Source organism: Papaver somniferum, chromosome 8, assembly GCF_003573695.1.
Source record: "Papaver somniferum cultivar HN1 chromosome 8, ASM357369v1, whole genome shotgun sequence".
Taxonomy (NCBI): Eukaryota; Viridiplantae; Streptophyta; class Magnoliopsida; order Ranunculales; family Papaveraceae; genus Papaver; species Papaver somniferum.
This window is the reverse complement of record NC_039365.1, coordinates 89,724,446-89,747,026: the sequence shown is the minus strand read 5'-3', so window position 1 is coordinate 89,747,026 and position 22,581 is coordinate 89,724,446. Positions and strand designations below refer to the sequence as shown.

Genomic DNA, 22,581 nt, shown 5'->3' with positions numbered 1-22,581 from the left:
GTTGATAGATACAGTAGAGATGAGCAGTATATACATGCCATGATATAATAATCAAAAGAATTTTAATTTATTGATGATATAAGGATCATACCGCTGACAATTAGACAATTGACACTTGAAAATGCACGGACCACAAACAAAAACCTCAAAACACAACTTACAATGGATAAAAGAAAGGAAGACAAACTTCCAAACAAAAGCAACTGAAGTTCTACAAGTAACCAACCAATAACCCAAACTTATATACGATACTATATATGTAACCACATGAGGCAAGATGAGATAAAGTCAGCAGTGATCCACGCTAGCTTCGTAAAACCACATTTCGGACGTGATGAGCATAGTTTGATAATAACACCTTGTCCAACAGATTTGGCTTGCCCAAGATAATTGATCGAGACACCAAGGTTCTTGATACTTAAGCTGTCAGGACGATTATCACAATGAGCAGGACGACCCCAAAAATCACCAACAACAAGCACGTCTGCATCATTGGCACAAACTTCAAGTCAGTATGTGGAAATGCAAGATTATGATATTTACATTTACAAGACGGACTACCCAAAGCTTACCAGAGATGAATTTGATTTTTGGGTCTTCGCCGCTTTCGCAAGTTGGGATTTTGCCTGCTGAGTTGCCATATATGAGTTCTCGACGTGCGAACCAATGTCATCTGAAAGAGTGATAGAATGTGGCATTAAGTATGGAGGCCTATAGATATATAGTTACACTTAACAGTTATAAATAGTTCGATTTTGAGGGAGGTAGGGAGGTGACTTACCGATAACAGCTCCTTGCTCATGGACCAGGACAGCAAGATCTTTGAAAATCTCGTTTACCTCACCAATCTGGTTCTGGATCTCCTGGATACCTTGTTCTCTTTCTTCAATGATTGCTTCATTGAAAACAATCTCATTGTCCAGTAGCAAGACATCCTGCCTGTATCACAGATATTACCTCAGGGGATAAAGCAGAAGAGAAAATAAAACACAACATAAATGGTTGTCAAGCAAATTTCCATTTGAAAATCAAGAACACAACAAGAAAAACGCCTGAAAAACAGGTCAACAGCCACTCAAGAGTCAAGAGATAGTATGTTTGAAGAATATAACTTTCCCAAAAAGCTAGAAACACAAATCATCAAAATGAATGAAGTACCAGCTACCCATGTAAATGTGAAATTATCTTAACATTTGGACTATGAATTACATCGTATTTATCTATAATTATATAGACCAAATAGCAGGCATAAGGTCACACTTGCAACGCATATCATTTCTAGAGATTCATTTTAACACTATCGATTCCCATGAAGAGGTATCGGAATATTAGTGTTCCAGCAATTGGGTGCTTTTAAAAAGAAAACAATATAGAACTTTATAAGGATTGGCGTTCAAACATACAGATCGGGCTCAGTACATTCTGAAGGTGATGCTCCACTCTTTCCAAGAGATTTGATCAAAAATAAAAATGATGCTAGGGGTACATAAACTATCCCAATATCCACCAACTAATGCAACTGGATGACTCGTGATAAGCTGGTTTACATCAAGTATCACAACTAAGGCTGATTAAGGAAGTCACAAACAGACTTCTCGCTAAGCATATTTGGCCTATATATCTATATCAAGGAGCTTTAATTAAATAATCACAAAAAGAAACCCTCTTTTGACTGAAAAAACTACATAGCAGACTGCTATCAACAGCAGTTTTTATAAGAACTGAATGGACAGAATACACCCAGTATTAAGAAAAGAGTGCAGTAAACATGTAAGTACCTTCTAGATTCTATAAGAGCAGCGCGCTGTTCAGGGTTCTTATCCGAATTTCTGTCCAGCTCACTTGGAGTAAAGCTGTTTTCATAAAATATATAGCATTAGAAAGATATATCAGAAGTGTGGAATAAATATCAATTACGCCCATGAATTTGAAATCATCAGCAAGTGAACTTTACAGTTGAGTTGGCTAACTCAGCTGAATACTGGTAGAAATAAACCTATCACAATAGTAACGGATTCCAACAGTAATTACCTGGAAGGAACCGACTGTGGAACAAAAGGGGCATATTGTACCTCCCTTTCAGCTGCAACACGCTGTGCTTTCTGAAACTCTTTTAGAACCGACTCAAAGTCCTTAGCAAGTTTAGCATCAGCTATCTTTTTGCTAGCCTGCAGTAAGTTGAATTATATTCAAGGTGTACCCATAACCATGCTATCAAACAGTAACAGTCAAATAAAAGTATCTTAATTCGGAGCAGTTGGCCAATCAAGTGTTCCAGCGCTGTAATAAACCTAACAATGGTGAAGATGTAAAGCAACCTAAAGTGAAAATTTCGATACATCAGTGATATATGAACTTACACTAACTTCAGTACGCTGATCTGTCTCACTGGCTTGTTTGAGTTTAGCTGAAGTATCTTTCACCAACTGTGCAATATGTAATCTTGTCTTCCGCCTATAAGCATAAAAAATTATTTATGAGAACCATTAAGCACGTAATAAAAGGTTATCAAGCTACAATCTCCAAAGCACGTGAGTATTTAAAGGAATAGAGAGCCATGATTATTCTCCGCAGCAAAGACTCTGTTAGGTTAAATATGCCGGTAAAATGCCATTAGGTTGACCATGAGAAAATTGAAGTCTCAAACACAGAGAGGTGAGCTTTTTCCTAATAAATTATGCTTCAAAGTCAACACTCTAACCAGACTATATCAGTGACCAGAACCCTCCATAATAATTCCATGACCATACGCATATCACACAATATACAGTGTCTTTAAACAGGTATATTTAGCTCCCCTCCTTCGTAGTTGGACAAAACACAAATGGTTCATCCACTATAGAGCCGTAAACAAAGCAGAAGCCAAGACTAGTACGCCAGGCTTCTCTGCATAAGTTATGGCAGCTTCGCACCAAGTGGAAGGTAAATGAACGCAAGGAAATGAGTAACATAACAAATTATGCTACACAAGTTGGTGCATTTTGTAGGTTCGCTTAAACATAGATGAGTGCAGAACAGATGAACTTGTGGGCGGCAGTATACTATTATTCCTAATGAAGATAAAACAGCTTTCTAATTGGGAGGGAAATGGGTTATTTTGTCATCATAATCTAGCCTAATCGATCAACTTCCATTAAATTATCAAAAACAAAAAATAAAACACCGACTTTTGAACATCGTCAATGATCACAACATCAAACAATTCATACATGAATCTAACAAAAGAATTGGTAACACTTACAATTTCTCACGAAGTTCAGGCGTATCTTTAGGAGTACCAAGGGTATTAACAAGACGCTGAAAGGTAGAAACAGATGTATTAATTTGAAAAACACCCGAGGCTACAGCTTGTGTAGGATCTTGTTTTCCATTTATATAATCACTTCTTCTAGATGTGAAGGTACGACCTGCTTCTAGATCTTGAAAGCTGCTCATTTTTGCCCTAGAATTCTCAGAAATATCTTAAATTGAAATTTTATTTTCTGAAAACCCTAGAAGCAAAACTCCTTCCTCGCTTTCTGGATTCTCAGTGATTGTATGAGAATTTTGGGAAGAGAAAACGAGGAAAAAGCCGGTTGTTGAGGGTTTCAATTTTGGGGGTAATTGAATCGATTTCTTCTGGAGAGAGAAAAGAAAACCGTAAAGGTTTGTTTTTTATTTACAGAAGAAGAGAGGGAGAGGACAGAGGAAAAGCTATGGGGTTCGTTTCTTGTTCTCAGCTGGACGTATGGTGGAATTATTGCTGCTATTAAATAATTTTACACTAGCACGTTGTTGAATTTTTTGTTTTTTACAATCCTGCTAAAGGGGGCGGATTCTATTGGAGGGGTGGCAGTGAATAGGACAAAAAGAGTCATTATATGGTAACTCGAAGTGTTCCTTATAAAAAAAATTGAAAAATGACTCCCTACATGGTTTAGTGTTGATAATCAAATTTTCATTTTATTAACTCTAAACCAAATCAAAATCAGATTTTTAGAGTTTATAAAAAAAGTTTAGAAGAGAATAAAAGAAAAACTTTTATGATATTTGTGAAACCCTAAATTTTACCAATTTATATCATGGAAAGCATTATTTGGGTGGGTCAGTTAATACAAACGAAACAAAATTCAAATGGAAACAGAACTTCATTTTAAACTGCGAATGAATCTACAGAATGCAACTATTGCATATAACCTCCAGTGGTACATAGCATAATACCATTGCAATTGCAATCCTAACTACATGCATACCAAAAAGAAAATAATGAAGGATGTTCTTCATTAACTCTTCCATTTACATTGCACACATTAAAAAATTTCAAAATCAATTTCATGGAACTGATCAAAACCTAACTTCAATGTGAAGTTCATCAATAAAAATAATTTTTCCAGATGAGATGTGTAATCCTTAAAATCAAGACTCACTTCTAAATCAATGGTAATACCCCTTGGTTTGAACCCGAATCAAATAACCAACTAAATACAAATCCGATGTGATTACATTCAATTCCCTAGCCTTCAACCATTATGAGGATATGAACCTAACGAAATCTAGAGGAGAAGCACGGGGATTAGGGACAAGAGGGTTAGGGTTTCAAAAAGGAAAAAATGTCTATTACAATGACTCTGATGTAAATGAAAAATTAAATAGAAGTACATACCTATACCATCTGGATTTGGTGAATTCAATATCCATCGGTCTCTGATTCTATGCAAAGTTAAATAAGAGGGAGAAGAGGAGAAACTGAAGCTGAGAAACTGAAACTGAGATAGGGATTAAAGGGAAGCTACGAAACCCATTTAAACTAACATAGCCCAAATACTGTAACTGACTAGGGAAGGGTATATGAGGTAGAAACTGGAACCGGTCAGTGGGTGAGTTGGACTGAGTCCAACTCGCACATGGTTGTTACCTTTTTAATAATTCCGACTGTAAAAGAACCTTTCCGTGAAATATTGAATATCTGTGAGGTTCGCTCAACTTTATATTACATAAACATATTTCTTACATCATGATTTATGTAAGGAATTACTAAGTCAGGTGGATAACCCCACCACTCCCCACATAAATTCTGTTTTCGAGCTGCCTTTGCGAAAGCATCTGCAGCTTTATTATAAGACCTGTAAACAAACTCACAAGACCACACAAGATAACTATTACATATATTAACACAATTTATAAGAAGAGGTAAACACTGCCACTGACAAAGACTAGTTTGATGCTGTAAAAAGTTACTGATACTCATATTGTCAGTTTCAAAAATGACATTAGACCATCCATTTGAAGTTGTTATTTGCATAGCCTCTAACATAGCCCAGGCTTCAGCTTGCTCAACATTTATAGCTCTTTTCAATGTTCCCCTTCCCATGACATAGGCACCCTGTAGAATTTCTAGTTATAATACCAATACCATCTAACAAAGATTCATAATTATATGAAGCATCAATATTTATCTTTAAGAATTGTACAGGAGGAGGAACCCAAGGCAGAGGTAAGATATAGTTCTGTAAATGATAATGACCATGAGCAACAAATGAGGTATCTAAATGATGTTGTGCCCTATAAGAGTTTATCTGATGTATGACAGTTCGATGATTGGGTGTTATATTGCTAAAAACAGCCCTACATCTATGTTTCCAAATGAAGTGCATTATACAGAGAGCTAAGTGTACATCTAGAGGTGTATGTTTGATAGTTATATTCGAACCCTTAAGCTGCCAAGTCTGAATCCAGGAGAGAACCGAGGGATGCTGCACATTGGAAACGAACTGATTAGGAAAAAAAGTCTGCCATATAGCTTGAGAGAAGGAGCAATGAAGTAGCAAATGGTCAAGATCTTCAGTTTGATTCATACTACGCATAACACATATTTTACCATCAGCATTCAGGTGCCTAAAAATGCGAGCTTTCACAGGTATAGCATCATGTATTCCTTTCCACATTTTGAAACTTGTATGGTACTTTTAATTTCTAGAATGCTAACCAAAATTGTTGAGATAAACCCATTGAAATGTCCATGTGCAAATCCTTTTCACAAAGCATCTTGTATGTTGAAGCAGTTGTAAACATGCCAGTACTAGTAAAAGGCCGGACCAACTTATCTTCCCGATCTAATTGTAAAGGAATAGTGAGAATATAGTTCACCTGGTCTGCATAAAATAAATGGCGAAGAAGCGGAATATTCCATTGCTGAGTGAGAGGATCAAATAGTTCTGAAACCCATTGAATATTACTTGTATTCAGATCACTCCAATCTTGAATTGCAGTTTGCATGGAAGGAATCCAATTGGCAATCCAGATATTGATACGAGTACCATTACCTACTTGCCATTTTGTATTTCTAAGAACAATTTCAAGCCCAACACATATATTCTGCCATACCTAACTTGAATTGTTAGTTTCCGGTGGAGGGAAGAATTGCAGATCATTATGAGGGAAGTATTTACCTTTCAACAATTTTGCCCAAATAGCATCTTGGTTATGTAATAATTGTCAGGCCAATTTCACAAGAAGAGCTAAATTGTAATTGGTTAAATTTTTAAGACCTAGACCTCCAAATCTTTTAGGTACACATAACTTTTTCCATCCAATAAGTTGTCGTGGACGATCGTTGGTAAAATTATTCCACCAGTAACGCCTTTGGATGCTGTCCATTTGATGAATTGTTGTTTCTGGCAGTTTAAGGATCTGCATTTGATACATACCCGTTATACTCAGCATTGCATTCACTTGAGTTGTTCTTCCTACTTGGTTAAACATTTTACTATGCCAACCATGTAACCGGTTAGTCATGTTATCAAGAATACATTTACAATTCTTTTGTCTTGATCTATACATCAAAAGGGGAATGCCCAAATATTTTTCACCCAACCCCGTAACTTTCATATTAAGAATACTAGAAATAATAGACTTATGAGCATTTGAAGTGTTCTTACCAGAAAACAAAGTTGACTTCTGCATGTTAATAAGATGTCCTGAGGCTTGTCCAAAAGTTTAAATCAAATGTCTAAGATGATTCATCTGAGCAGAATTAGCTTGAAAGAATAACAAAAAATCATCTGCAAAAGACAGATGATTGATAAGAAGACAATGTTGGTTAATTTTAATACCATTGAGAAGACCATAATCAACATTATGCTGTAAAAGTCTAGAAAACGATTCCATGATGAACAAAAATAAATAAGGAGACAAAGGGTCTCCTTGGCGTAAGCCGCGGGTTGGAGAAAATGAAGAACTAGGTGTACCATTGATAAGTATAGAAATATTTGTTGTGGATATGCACTGATCAATCAAAGAAATCCAATCTTCATGAAAACCCAGTTGGCGAAAAATTGATAATAAAAATGACCATTCTACCCGGTCGAATACTTTCGACATATCTAACTTTAAACCTACCAAAGCCTTATTTATCTTCATAATGTTCATACTATGTAGAATCTCTTGTGCTATGATAACATTATCATGGATATGTCTGCCTGTAACAAAGTCAGTTTGAGTAGGTGAAATAATGTCAGGCAATAAAGGTTTAAGACGGTTCGCCAAAAATTTTGAGATGATTTTGTATCTAACATTGCACAGACTAATTAGTATGTAGTCAGCTGGTGTTTGAGAGTTATGAATTTTGGGTATCAGAACTTGATATTTATGATTTATGGCCTTGAGCATATGCTTGAAGGTAAAAAAATACTGAACCATGGAGATTACCTCAGATCCAACTGTCTCCCAGCATTGTTGATAGAAAGCAGCTTGGAATCCGTCATTACCTGGAGAAGCCCAGGGTCTAATATGAAAGACAACATCCTTAATTTCTTGAGCATCAGGAACTCGGATAAGCTGAAAGTTTTGGTCTTCTATGATACAAGGAGTAAACAGCTGCAAAATATCTTGATTAATCTGCGGCTTAGAAGTAGATGAAATATTCACAAAATGGTTAAGAAAAATAGACTCAATATTACTCTGATCATCATACCAAATACCCAAAGGCCCTTGAATAGCCTGAATGTTGGATCTCTTTTTATTGAAATTAGCCATTGAGTGAAAATATGATGTATTCCTATCTGCTTCAAGAAACTTGTCACCTGCTTTTTGCATAAAGAATTCTTTCTGGATTGTTATCCACTGTTGAAGAGAAGAACTTAATTGTCGAATCAAAAGATGAGAAGCTGGCAAATTATCATCATAACAACGTTGCAGTTGATTCTGAATATTATGAAGATTGCACTCAATATTCCCAAAAGAGATTTTTTTCCACAATTGCAACTGAAATCTAGTAAATTATAACTTACTTGATAACTGAAAAGAAGGAGAGCCATTAAAATGTTGTTGTCATCTTTGATTGATAGTGTCTTTACAAGAGGCCACTTGGAACCAGCACTTGTATAGCTTAAAAGGAGTGTGTTTTCTAGCACTAGGAACAGTGTGTAACAAAATAGGACTGTGGTCTGAAGCAATGGGAACTAAATTTTGCAGATGATCATTAGTATAATTATTAATCCAACAACAGTTCACTAAGGCTCTATCTGATCTAACAGAGACAAGAGCATCTCCATCTTTATGATTCGACCAAGTAGTGTCATCTCCTGAATAACCCAAATCAATGAGACCCATTTGCTGAATAAAATTCCTAACATGTCTAGTATGATAGGGATGAGATGCAGTAATACTATGGGTTTCAGAGTCATTCATAGTGAAGTTCAAGTCGCCTAACAAAACCCAGGGAAGATCAACAGAAGAATACATATCAAGCAAATATTGCCGCTGATTGTTATTGCCTACAGCATCGCGCACTCCATACATAAAGGTGACCAAAAGATCCAGGTTGTTATCATGAGTGTGTACTACAACATGTATTGTATCAGAGGTAGTGTGCATTATTTCAACATCAATTCCTTGTTTCCAGGCAAGAGCAATGCCACCTGAAAGACCCAATGAATGATCAAACCAATAATTAGAGTATTTAGTTCTAGAAAGATATAGTCGCATATTATTGGGCTGAGCTTTGGTTTCGCACTAGAAAAAAATATCTGGATCATTATTGGTTAAACAGAAACTTAGATAGTCTCTAGTATGAGGGTTTCCTATACCTTGACAGTTCCAAGACATAATTTTCATGTTGTAAATAATGAAAAAGATAGATAAAAAGGTAGGGCAAAAACAACACAGAGTAAGGAAAGAGTGAAAACTCGATAAAGAAAAATGAGTTGAGAAAAACACCTGTTGCCATGCATCAGTGTTGTTCTGTGCATTAAGGGCATGTGCTGCAGCAATGTCCCAAACATTATTCTCGTCAACAGCAGCAGTATCATCTTGAACAGAAGTTGTTTCTCCAATAATAATAATTTCTCTATCAAACTCAACATCTTCAAGTTGATTCTCAGGAGTTATAACCAAGGTTGGGGGTCGACGATATCGCTTCTTCGTACCACTCGTACTAGCACCATCACTTGTCAGTGTAGAAGATGGCCTTACGGAAGAGAAAAGATGAGACTGATCATGATAGGATGATGAAGTTGCAACATCGGAATCAGTAGCCGAGAAGATGGATAGGCGCATTCCATCAAAAAGCCTCGGTTGTTCTAGAGAAATTGGTTGACGCAGTCTGTTTCTCTGTTGAGTACCATGTTGTAAAAAGAGTTGAGCTTCTTGCTGAGGATTTCTTCGAGGAAGTAAAACCGGCTCAGCAAAACCAAATCCTCTTACAGTCTCTTCCATTTCACGTCTTCGATTAGTCATATCAGCACAATCATTTTCTTCATTATTAGGTACCTTACACTCAGAGCAAAGTCTGTAAGGTTGTTTTTCATAAAAGAAACCAATCCACCTAGTGACACCAGCAGCATTAGCGGCAGTAATACCAGTTATAAGAGGAGTGTTGACATTAATATGAACTAAAGCTATATATTTTGAGGAAGTAGGAGGACTAACACCATCAGGCTCAACCACTCTAACCTCTCCAACGATATTACCAAGCATTCTCAATATATCAACATAAGTGAATTCAGGTAAGAGGTATTTATATTCTAGATAGTATGGAGAAACCGAGAAATCTAAGAGATGATAGTCCATTGTTAAATTCCAATCTTTTAAGACTATCAAATAACCATCAAAATTCCAAGCCCCACCAAACAAAATTGCTTCTTTATCATCATTAACTTGAAATTTGATAACAAAAACATTGGGTTCCAAACTACGCACCTGAACCAACCATTGATTGTGCCTCCTCAGATGAGGCCAAATGAATCTAGCAGCTCGTTCAGCATCTTTCCATATCATAACACCAGGGGCATAAAGTTTACCAGCAAGACAATATCTCCAATCTCGAATTCCAATTAGGATTGCAGTATTAGAGTGCATAACAACCCTTCTTCTAATAGGTTCTTCACTGATTGAAACTTCCTACATCTGTTCAGAAATGTTATTTACAGATGTTCTAGCCATAAGGGTGAAGAAAAGTAAGATGTTGTAATAACAGAGAAGGATATAAAAAAACTGAAATTGTTTGAGGTAGTATTTATAAGGAGAATTTGTAGGATGTCTCAAATTCTTAGTTAGATAAGTATGGTTGAAAGGTTTAAAAAATTCAGAACACAAATAAATTTCTGTAGACACCCAAGCTTCTGACCAAGTAAAGATAACAACAAGAACACTTTTCCCTAAAAGTGAAGCAGGAGAATCGTTATAATAACCCCAGATTAGATAAGCTTGAGAGAAACCGATAAGGATGAAAATCAGATGCACCACTGCAATAAAAAGCCAACTTTGATTATGCCAACTTGGAAGCTTCCAATTATGATTATACCTCAAGATGTGATGGGACATTACTGCAACAACATTGTGTGGAAACAAGCAGGGAGGAGTTTAAGCTGCCATTGAAAGGAAAACAAACCAATTAGAACCATAGATTGACAAATATAAAGAGGAAAATGAAAAATTGAAAATTAGGGCAAAATAAAAAAAGAGACATATAAAAACATCAGAGTTGGACCAAAAATAAATCTATAAAAGATAAAGCCAGAGGATTAAAACAATGGGTTGAAAGAAAAAGATCATGTCGAATAAAAAAAGGGGTTCAAAATCAAGGGTTGACTATGGTTGACTTAGGATTGACAATCTTGACCATATCATGTTTATTTCGTCGACAACGAAGAGAGAGAAAAGGCTTGAAGGAGAAAAGGCTCTTTGATTAATAGCACGTTGTTGAATGATTATCGGTATCATCAAGACTTACAGAGTGGCGGATACATTGGAGGTTCAAAAACGGAAGAAAACGTAATAATGGCCGGATTAGGCATAAATCAAGCAAGGTTTGAAAAATGGATCACGGCTCAGATCACGGGTACTAAGCGTGACCTTTATAACGCGTCTTGACGGGCATGAGAATGTTTTGGGAAAAAAACGCGTTATTTAGAGGAAAACGAAACACGTTTTACCTCAAGAAGAACAATGGTTAAATATGCTGGAAGAGGAAGCCGTTAATAATCAGAGCATGTCCCTCTACTATACAACTGGAAGAGGGACATGCTCTGAATTATTAACGGTTTCCTCTTCCAGCTTATTTAACCATTGTTCTTCTTGAGGTAAAATTGGTGTTTCGTCTTCCCCCGCTATCCAGTTAAGCATATTGTCATCCCTCGGTAGACTATGAATGTCGTGAACATCAATGTTATGTCTCCTTGCTTTACCTTTAATTCTTTGTTGCTCCAACTTCAAATTGTACTGGACATACACCATATCATTTATCAAACTTTCGTAATTTGTATAGCGAAAAGCCTTTTAAAACACCAACATAAGGAATATAAACATGACTATCGAATTATGCATATTTCTTATACTAACAATAATCAATTAAAATGGTAGTTTTAGAAATATCCCATTTTTTAATGATATAGGCCATCTATTAGTGAGACAAAATTTAAAAATGAATAGGTCATCTATTTAGGGACGGAGGGAGTATTGAAAAAGAAAAAAAAAATCAGTCACAACGTTTTTCGACACGTTTTCACGCACGTTATATCCGTTACATAGGAATTTCATATCATAATTTATTTTATTTTTCTATTTAACCGTTATAACTCCCGTTTTTATGGAAAAAAAAGTACAAAAAACACGTTTTTCTCTAAATAACACGTTTTTTGCCCAAAACGTGCTCACACCCGTCAAAACGCGTTATAACGGTCACGCCTAGAACCCGTGATTTGAATCGTGACCCGTTTTTCAAACCTTGGGCTATATACATGGATCAACTGGAGCTATAGACTTTTAACTGGACTAGAAATGCATGCTAGGGGAGGTAAAATGCTGTAAAATTACCGATTTTTGTTAAAAGAAACAAAAATGGATCTGAAGAGAGTGAAAATCGTAGTCGACTCACTAACTCGGACCTGTCAATATATTATTTTAAATTAGACCAAACTACTCATATTAACCATATAAAATTCATATTATTTTTAAAGCAACTCCACCACCACCATCAACGACCAAAAAAGGGGTGGGATGGAAGAACTTACATAATGACTATTTCGTATTTGAATAATGAAACTAATTGTAACAAGATCGTCGTGTACAAACAGCATAGAACAACAAAATTGTTCCTGAAAAATAATGGAAGAACAAAGACAGACCCGCTTCATTATCATAGAACAAATAACGAAAACAAAGAACAACAAATAACTGTTTATTTTTATTAGCAGACAAATCTTAAAGTCAAGAAAATAAGTAGAAAACCAACAAACCCTAAATTTGTACCTAAACCTAATTAAAAACAACAAACGAGAAGATAAAAACATCAACTGTAAAAAGCAACATATATTGCAACCAATCATGCAAATCGTAACGTCAAATAGCCTTTGTCGTGAAGCAAATTGTCAAGATCCAAGGTCTGATAAATGTGGCGATAAAGTTCTTCGCATCATCGAAATATTCTTCCCTGGTGAGTCTTAATTTCCTATAACTAAAATTGATTTTTTTATATTTATTTTTACAATTATTAATTGGATTCCTTTGATATTAATACAGAAACGGAGTATTCAATCACCGAAAAGACTTGGAAGGGGAGAAAAATCTTAAAATAGGGTATTCTCTGTCGCATATGTTCATAAAGATGTTAAGGTGGTGGACCTGATGGTGACATACAGATCCTTCCTAAATAAACTCATACATTTATTTTTATTTTTATTTTGGAAATAATCCGTATTGTCGCCGGTGGAGTAGATGATGGTGGACCGGTGGTGAATCGTGTTTTGGGTGTTGGGTGCATTTAGTATAGGTAGATTGGTCTAACTTAATAAAATGAGTTAACTAGGTCTGAGTTAGTGGGTCGACTACGCTTTCTGCTCTCCTCGGATTTATTTTTGGTCTCCGTCTAACAAAAACCGTTATTTTCGTTCAAATCCTAATTAAAAGCAGCTTCCGTGGTTTTATCCAACTCATTTCATTTCCTTCTCCACTTCTCAACCCTAAATACCAATGGATCATGTCTCCCACTCTATCATTCTTTATCGTTTCCAAACTAAAAAAGAACTTATCAATTAAATCTTTTGTAATCGTCGGTTATCGTCGATTAGTCTTTTCAAACATGAACTGTAGGAAACAAACTACTAAAAAACCTAATCGTGATGATCCTCAAATTGGAAAGGAATGCAACTATATAAACACATAATAATAATTAAAAAATAATAATAAATAAATAAATAAAATTAATTAATTAAATAAATAAATAAGTTGGTGAATAACAAATTTGTGAAAGTAAAGAAGTCGAAGAAATTGCGAGAATGAGAAAGTAAGTGATAGCATAAAAATTAAATGGCATATTAGGTCATAAAAATTGAAGTTGTTAAATTACAGTTTTACGGTGATTGTGATATCTCTTCACCTACCATGACAACTTTCCATGTTTATTTTTAGTCGTCACTATTATATGATGAGTAGCATGATGACTTTTCAAAGGATTTTCATTTCTGAAATAAAAATTGACATGGGTTTTCATGGTCTTCACCCCTAAATCTTGATGACTTGTGACGTAGTATGAACAATCATCCTGGATGGAAAAGCCAATTCATTACGGCTAAGAGCTCACAAAAACAAGTCTTGTATCCAAATTTGCTTTCAGTCGTTATGGTTTGGAAAATATGACATGACAGCCATATCTATAAAAATAGACAGTTGTCAATGTGTTGCATTTTCGACCATGACGACTAAGAAATGCCATAAACAAGTTTTTTAGTGTCCGAATTTTCTTTTAGTCGTCATGGTTTGGAAAATATAACATGACGACCACGCCCATAAAATAAACATTCATCGGTGTTTTACATTATCGACCATCACGACTGATAGCAATGCATTTGTATTGTTCCTGACCATGTAGCTTGGATGCAAAATTTAACTGATTCCTTGTGACGGACCGAAAAATTACGTCTGACGCATCAGGGCGTGCATGCCATAACTCCTAATGTGCTACTCTGATGCCAGTGACCGGGCCTTAAATCTCCTCTCTGCGCCAGGAAAATGCACATCAATTTTCCCTTGCAAGCATGTTTGGCACGCATGTTGCCTTAAACTTAGCTTCTATACCGCTCCAACTTATCCTTGTTCAGCAAAGCATAATGAGCCATAAGGGCGATTTCGATGCTTTCTTGCATGCATCACTAGTTTCTGAATCTATTCCTAGCATATGACATGCCTTAGACTCGCATATAGGCCATTTCAATCCTATTTTCAGCTTTCCTACTTAGCTTAGGCATTGTTGAAAAGCATGCACTGATCTTGCTTGTGCCAAGGGTGCATCAATCAAGCTCATGTTGTACTTTTGTTGCATAATCCTTATGATTCCAATGGCTTATGCAAGATCCCCTAACTTGCATACCGGTATAACTTACTATCCTGGTCATGCCTGATGCAGAATTGGTGCATATGCTAACTATGTATAGGTTGATAGGTAGTATGAGCATCAAATGAATGGCGTGCATCTACCTTATCAAGTTTGAAAATAATCATCTCTTGCATCGCATCACTGAGCAGGATGATATGGGAAGCCAATGGACCGGCAATGCTGCGTACCCTAAGGATAAGGGATCAAACACATACCATAGTTCATCAGTTCAGCAACTAGCAACTTAAGTCGGCTCATTTGCAATACAATGGCCAAGCATTGCCTAATCCATATAGGTCGTAGGTTCATTTGATAATGATGCACATGATTGTATATCATTGTCCCTTCCTTCGTGTTTCACCTTGATGGCGCATTTATAGTTCGCAACGCTGCAACGATAATGCCTAAGTATTATAATGCTCTCTTGACTAAGCACATGCCACAATGATATTTCGGCATCATATAGGATTTACTGTCTAATCTTTAAAGCTTAAGGCGTGTTTCGTCTTAATGTACCTTCAACCAACTACCCCTCCATATATATGTTTTACAAATAAAAGTTGGGGAGCACTTTGACGTGCTTGCTTCACAATTCACGGTCATTTCCATATATCTCTGAATAATGATCCACGATGGCTGCATTTCCATCTCTGGCCCGTATAAGACAACTTCAATGTAGCGCTACATTGCCTCGGCCATCCTAATCTGGCGTGGTGCACCATTATGGTGCGATACTGGTTATTGACCAACGTACCCTCCGTAATGCGCCACAGTAACCCTGCTTTTATCTAAGCTATCCATCCAACTGGCATGATGTACCATGATAGCGTAATATTAGCTCTTGGGAGACATTACCTGCGAAATGCTCCATAGAGGCGCGACATTGGATTTAGGACAACGTAACCCACGTAATGCACCATGGCGGTGCATTATTGGCCGTGAAAACGCGGGGGTACCAAAAATATGCCACCAAATTTTTCTTAGGCAATCTGTATGGAAAAACTCAACACAACTCCGAGAGTTCAACTCAATCAAGAAATAATATCTAGAGTTATATCTCTCCCCCTCTCTCTCTTGCAATTAGAACGTTTATAGAATCAAATCCGTGAACCTAATTACAAAGAGATTACTTGGACGGTACCAAATTCCAATGTCCAAGAATCAATCAAGTTTTATCCAAAAAACAAGGTCGGATGTATCTATTATGATTGATTAATGAGCAACCTATGATATTTCAATTATAATGATAAACAATATAATGCGGGGAAAAATAACACAGACACCTGGAGTTTTGTTAACGAGGAAACCGCAAATGCATAAAAACCCCGGGACCAAACTGTATTAAGCCACTAAAAGCACTAGCCTAATACCAATTAAATTCATAATGGAATGTAGTTGAGTCCTAGTCTAGTCTCCCACTGATTAAGGAACAGTCGCGGTCCTTACGCCTCTTGAATCTCAGCAGGACTCCGCGCAATTGATTCCCTTAGCTGACATCACACCAAATAAGAGTTGCTTTAACTCAATTGAAGACTTAAAACCAATGTGCCTCCCACATACTAAGCCTATCTGTGATTTCCTTTATGATCAAAAAGTTTGATCAAGGTGACGGAAATCAATAGCAACAGACAAAGTCAAGCTAACCTCAAAATACGGACTTATGCAACCCGAAGTGCAGCTAAATTATTACCAACCTCACAAGTATAAAACTTGTGGAATCAATAAAGTTTGAGACAAAGATATTTTTGATGATTTTTATCTATCTTGATTAAGTGAGCAGTCAATCGATCAAGATCAGGATACGCTAGTTATCAAGGAATGATAACTTGACCTGGCTTCACGAATCCCTATGAAGTCTTTGTAGTCGCTAAACCTTAAATGGGTAGGGAATAAGACGGCTCTAGATACAACTAGGACACACTAAAAAGTAGTGTCGGGATTCAAATATCCCAGTTGCTTGAAGTTCCCTTTTATAGACATTCAAAGCATAGGTTGCTTTAGGTTTAAGTTAAAATAGCTTTCGAACCAAGCAATCAATATCCACCGTTAGATGAATCTTTGAATCTGATTTACATAAACAAGATATACACTCTGGTTAGGTGAAACCGTAACCGAACCGTGTATAAAGACTATGTTCAACGTGGTTAGCCAAAACTAGCCGGTTTGAACTTAAAAGCTTAATACTCATTTTCATGAATACATAAGACATTAATCTTGAGTCATAATCACGTGATCAAATAAGTCTAGTGTTTTCATAGAATTAATCAAATGCTAATTATCTCATAGAAACAATTTGATCGCACTTGAAAATAATCGACATGGTTAGTAGGTGTACAAGATACAAATACCATTGTCGTTTGTGAGACAGTTCAGTCGTAGTACGTGTACCGGTTTGTAAGCAAAAGAGCAAAACCAAGTTCCGGAGTTAGCAGAACCGTTTAGGTATGCGTATTAGTATGGATACCTCAAAATTATCATCGGTTCTGAAGTTCACGGAACTATTTTGGTTTGTGTACCGGTTTGGATACACAACCGAGTTCAGGAACAAAAAACTATTTTGGTACGTGTACTGGTTTGAATACTAATCTCGGTTCTGTAACCATGGTTCCAAAATAGTTTGCATACGAGTATGCGTACCAATCCGGTTCATGAGTTAAACATATGTTCACATGATGTGCATAAGAATATGCGTACCACAAATTTGTAAGTCGATATATAGTTACTCCGATACGTGTACGAGTACATGTGATATGGGTTCATACTTATGATAGTTTTCCCAGTTTGTAAGACTGATAACACTGTCTTATATCTGAATCTATAGTATTTATATATTTTTCTTTAAATCAATTCGAAACATTCTCGAATAACATCAATGACACATATTACTGTTCTAGACTATTTTCATACGATAAAACTTCAATCATGATTTTGATTCCGAATAATAAGTTGTCCTTAAATGAAATTCATCAAGTATAAAAAAATGTTCATTAAGCTTAGTCATTATATTTCGATAAGTCTCTTAACTTGATAATAAGTTCTCGACTTGAAATTCTTGTATATGGATAATAGTCTAATTAGTTACGCGACATCGTCTCAACGATATAAAAGTGAATATAACTTGAAAAATAAGTGGTTCAGTCTTCACTTACCTTTTGTTGATGAAGGTATTCAAAAACTTCTGTTGATCTTCGCTTTCAAACGGTAGAACGCAATGATAACTGTTGTGATCCTCTATTTCTCAACTACATTTTTATCCTAGTTCGAGACTTAACTAATTGCAGAATAAAAATCAATAAATAGTTTTGACAACTAAATTTGATAACAAGCTTGAGATATCAACACTTGTTAGTTCGACCGAGCAATGCTCTAACAATCTCCCCCTTTGTCAATTTTAGTGACAACACTTGTTAGATCTTATAGAAGTATACAAGACACAATCGAAGCAAAGACGATTTGATTCACTCGAATCGATTCATGAACTTTATATCCACGGTTTGCAAATTTGCATTACATAGTTTATAAAAGTATAAGTTCACAAACAATCGTTTTTATAAAATAACCAACCTAAGTACGAAGACTAGGTACGCGGACTTAAGTACCCGGAATAAGTTTGTAAATGGTTTACAAACTCCAGCAGATTTTCTCGGGACGAGAACCTCCGACAGTTCGCGGAATGGGTTCGCGGACTCTGTTCCAGTTTTCCTGATCAACAAAGTGCACATACTTTGGTTCAAGGAATAAGGACTTATACATATATGTGTTACCACACAATGCTTATATGCAACAATGGTTATATAATATAAACTCTCATTTCAATCATTGAAACATTCTTAGAGGACGTTATATAGTTGTTATTCAAAAACTATTTTTCGTCAAAGCCATTTTCAAGTAATTGAAACATAATATGACTTTCGTCACTAGGCAAAGATGAACTTGGCCAAAGCGAAACCTTACAAACACATATTTCGAGAAATAGATAAGCGAGATAAACTCGGCTCGAAATAGCAAATGTGTATAATCAAAGTCTATACAGTAAAACAACTTTTATCTCAAGATAGGAGATAGAGTAGATAGACTTTTGAGTGATAGATAAGTTCAAGTCTTCACGTACCTTTTTGTCGAGAAGTTCCACCGGTTCCTTGAGTAGTTCTTTGTCTTGTATGATGATCACCATGGAGTACTTGAAAACGCGGGGGTCTAACACCACCACCCAATATTTCGCTTAGCAATCTGTATGGACTAATTCCAAAATACTTTCTAGAGAATCAACTAGACAGTCAGACTCAATATAGGTAAAAGTATCTAAAGGAGTTAATATCTCTCTCTTGTTCTGATTTACTCGAGCTAACAGAAATCAACGAGTCTTTAATCAAACATAAGGAATAACTTGGATGGTACCAAAGACCAATATCCAAGGATCAATCAACAACCAAAGGTTGGATTACTCTAATTGATGATCTAAAGCACAACCTGTATTATTTCAATTATAAAGATAAAACAATATAATGCGGAAATTGAAATAACACATACACCAGAAATTTTTTTAACGAGGAAACCGCAAATGCAGAAAAACCCCGATACCTAGTCCATATTGAACACACACTGTATTAAGCCGCTACAGACACTAGCCTACTCAAAGCTAACTTCGGACTGGACCGTAGTTGAATACCAATCAGTCTCCCACTGATCCAAGGTACAGTTGTACTCCCTACGCCTCTGATCCCAGCAAGATAATGCGCACTTGATTCCCTTAGCTGATCTCACCCACAACTAACAGTTGCTACGACCCAAAATCGCAGGTTTTAACAATAAACAAATCTGTCTCACACAGACAAGTTTATCAACGGATCAATCTGTCTCCCACAGAAAAACCCTAAAGTTTTTGTTCCGTCTTTTGATAATAATCAAGGTGAACAGGAACCAATTGATAATCCGGTCTTATATTCCCGAAGAACAGCCTAGAGTTATCAATCACCTCACAACAATCTTAATCGTATGGTAGCGAAACAAGATGTTGCGGAATCACAAACAATGAGACGAAGATGTCTGTGACTACTTTTTATATCTTGCCTATCGGAGATATTAATCTCAATCCAATCAATATGATTGTACTCGTACGATAGAAGATGCAAGATCAGATCACACAACTACGATAAAAGTAGTATCGGTCTGGCTTCACAATCCCAATGAAGTCTTTAAGTTATTAACCTGGTTTTAGAAGAAGAAAACCAAAGGTTAAAGGAGAAACGACTCTAGCACGCAAACTAGTATCACACATGAGGTGTGGGAATTAGTTTTGCAAAGTTGCTAGATGTCCCCTTATATAGTCTTTCAAATCAGGGTTTCGTCTTGGTCACAAAGCAAACAATATCCACCGTCAGATGAAAACTTGATTTGGATTCAAGTTAATATTTCTCAACCGTTAGATCGAAAACTTAGCTTGTTATACGCAAATGAACTGCACGCTTCTAGGTTTGTTAACCGTACCCAAACGTGTACATTGTTGGTTCAACAATAACTAACCAAAAGGTTAGCCATATGAGCATTTCATATCAACCATATTCTTCTTCACCATAACTAGTTCAAATGACTCAAACGAACTAGTTAGAGAGTTGTTCAATTGCAAGGAAATCTTATGTACTACACAAGACACAATTGAAGAAAAGATGATTTGATTCACTCGAATCGATTCATGAACTTTATAGCCACGGTTTGCAAATTGCATTACTTAGTCTTTATAAGTTTAAGTTCAGAAATCATCTTCAGATATATAACCTTCTTAAGTTCGCATACTAGGTTCGCGGACTTAAGCAATCGGGAAGAGTATACAAACTCCAGCAGAAAATCTCGTCAAAGACTTTCCACCGGTTCGCAGACTGGGTTTGCGCAACAAGTTTTTCAACTCCAGCAGAATTTCTCGGACTGAGTTTGCGGACTTGGCAACAAGCCATTCTTCCGGTTTCTCTTGATCAACAAAGTTCACAAACTTTGGTTCAAGGAATAGGACTTATGCACATATGTGTTGTTAGAGCATTGCTCGGTATAACTCGCATGCATTGCTATCTCAAGCATGTTTGTCAATGTTAGTGATCAAAACTATAAGTCTTGATTTCTATTCTATTATAGCTAAGTCTCGGACTAGGATAGAAAATGTAGTTGAGCTGAAGGACTTCATGGCGATTCATCATACAAGAAGAAGAACTACTCAAGTAACCGGTGGAACTTCTCGACAAAAAGGTATGTGTAGACTTGAACTTATCTGTCACTAAAAAGTCTATCTGCTCCATCTTCTACTTCTTGATACAAAAAGTCGTATGCTATATATAGACTTAGATTATACACATTTGGTATTTCGAGCCGAGTATACCTCGCCTATCTATATCTCGAAATATGTGTTGGTAAGCGTTTCGCTTCGACCATGTTTATCTTTACCTAGTTGATGTGATTTGTAGATAGTGGTAAAAAGTGATTCGATTCTCGAACTTGTGAAGGATAAATTTAGACTTAAATTCAAAACTAAATAGAAAACTCACTAATAATTATAACAATCACTGACAAAGTTGGTATCAATATTAAAAGAACATTGAGGCTAAGATTCCACTATTTTCCAAGATTTAAGGTGATTTAATCCAATCTTTGTATTCATGCAATTTTCTTGTTCAATTTGATTCTTACTATTGCAACAAGTATATTTCCAAAAGCAATAATTGTAAAAAACCAAGCATGAAGCATCAAGAGTCTATAAACTAAGCATACTCCATCAAAATAGATCACAATCACTCAAATAAAAATCATATTCAATAATTGTTCAAGGCAAATAATCATAATAATAATTGCAATAAATTAAATAAAATAGATTGTACCACTTTTTGTTGGAAAAATAGCTTCCTCTATCGCCTCAGCAATGGGGTTTAGCTCCTCATATCAAAAACATGTTCAAAATAATAAATCATGGCTCAAAAGGTGGTTTTATTGAAGAGAATATATAAAACAACAGATCTGCAACGGTGTATAGATGTTACAGAAGTCACCGTTACAGTTGGTGTTGCAATACTGGAGATATACGTTACTAATCAACTGTTACAGGATCAGAAATTTAAGACCCTAGAATACGACTGTCCTGCACAGCTTAATGTTCTTCAGCTGTTAAACAACGACACTGTTCTGCGACTGCTTCTCGTGCGTCAATGTTCTTCGCATTCTTCCTCTTCAGCAGCAGCAGCAGAAACAAAGTTTGGTAAAACTATAAATTCTTCTTCTCTGGCTCTCCTAAGGTCCCAAACTCTCTACACCCCTTCTATATGACCCAAACAATCTATTTATATCAAAAATACCGATTAAATCTCTCCCAAATATTCCAAAATCTCTTTCCTTCTCTTTACGGCAAAGTTGCGGCAATTTCTTGTTTTAGAATTTCTACGCATTTCTGAGCTTTCCTTTTTATTCTAAACTCTTCCTTAGATAGATACAAATCTTTGGGAAGGTTTACAGCACTTTAGTCTCTCTAAAATTCCCTAAAACAAGTCACACACGTGACTTTCCATATTTTCTGTTGTGATAAAAATCCGTCGATTGGGCCCAGTCTAATCGATTTCAACACCCATATCAGATTCCTAGACCCATAAGGAGTCTATCTTATGAAAATCAGAGGTTTAATCGACCTAAAACTCCTTCAAATCAAGAACCCTAAATCTGCCAGAACTGTATCTTCTTTCCCGCCTTTTGAATTTCAA

General features: G+C 36.1%; 1 protein-coding gene across 1 annotated transcript; it reads right to left on the bottom strand.

Annotated features, from left to right (window-relative positions):
* Positions 1-20: 20 nt before the first annotated feature.
* On the bottom strand, positions 21-3,724 carry LOC113301981 (syntaxin-22-like). The gene is made up of 7 exons (XM_026550807.1): positions 3,242-3,724; positions 2,361-2,454; positions 2,032-2,168; positions 1,779-1,853; positions 782-939; positions 573-673; positions 21-484 (listed from the first exon to the last, which is right to left on the bottom strand). Exons 1-7 carry the CDS (start codon positions 3,433-3,435, stop codon positions 419-421), a joined length of 825 nt encoding a protein of 274 aa, XP_026406592.1. The 5' UTR covers positions 3,436-3,724; the 3' UTR covers positions 21-418.
* Positions 3,725-22,581: the final 18,857 nt, after the last annotated feature.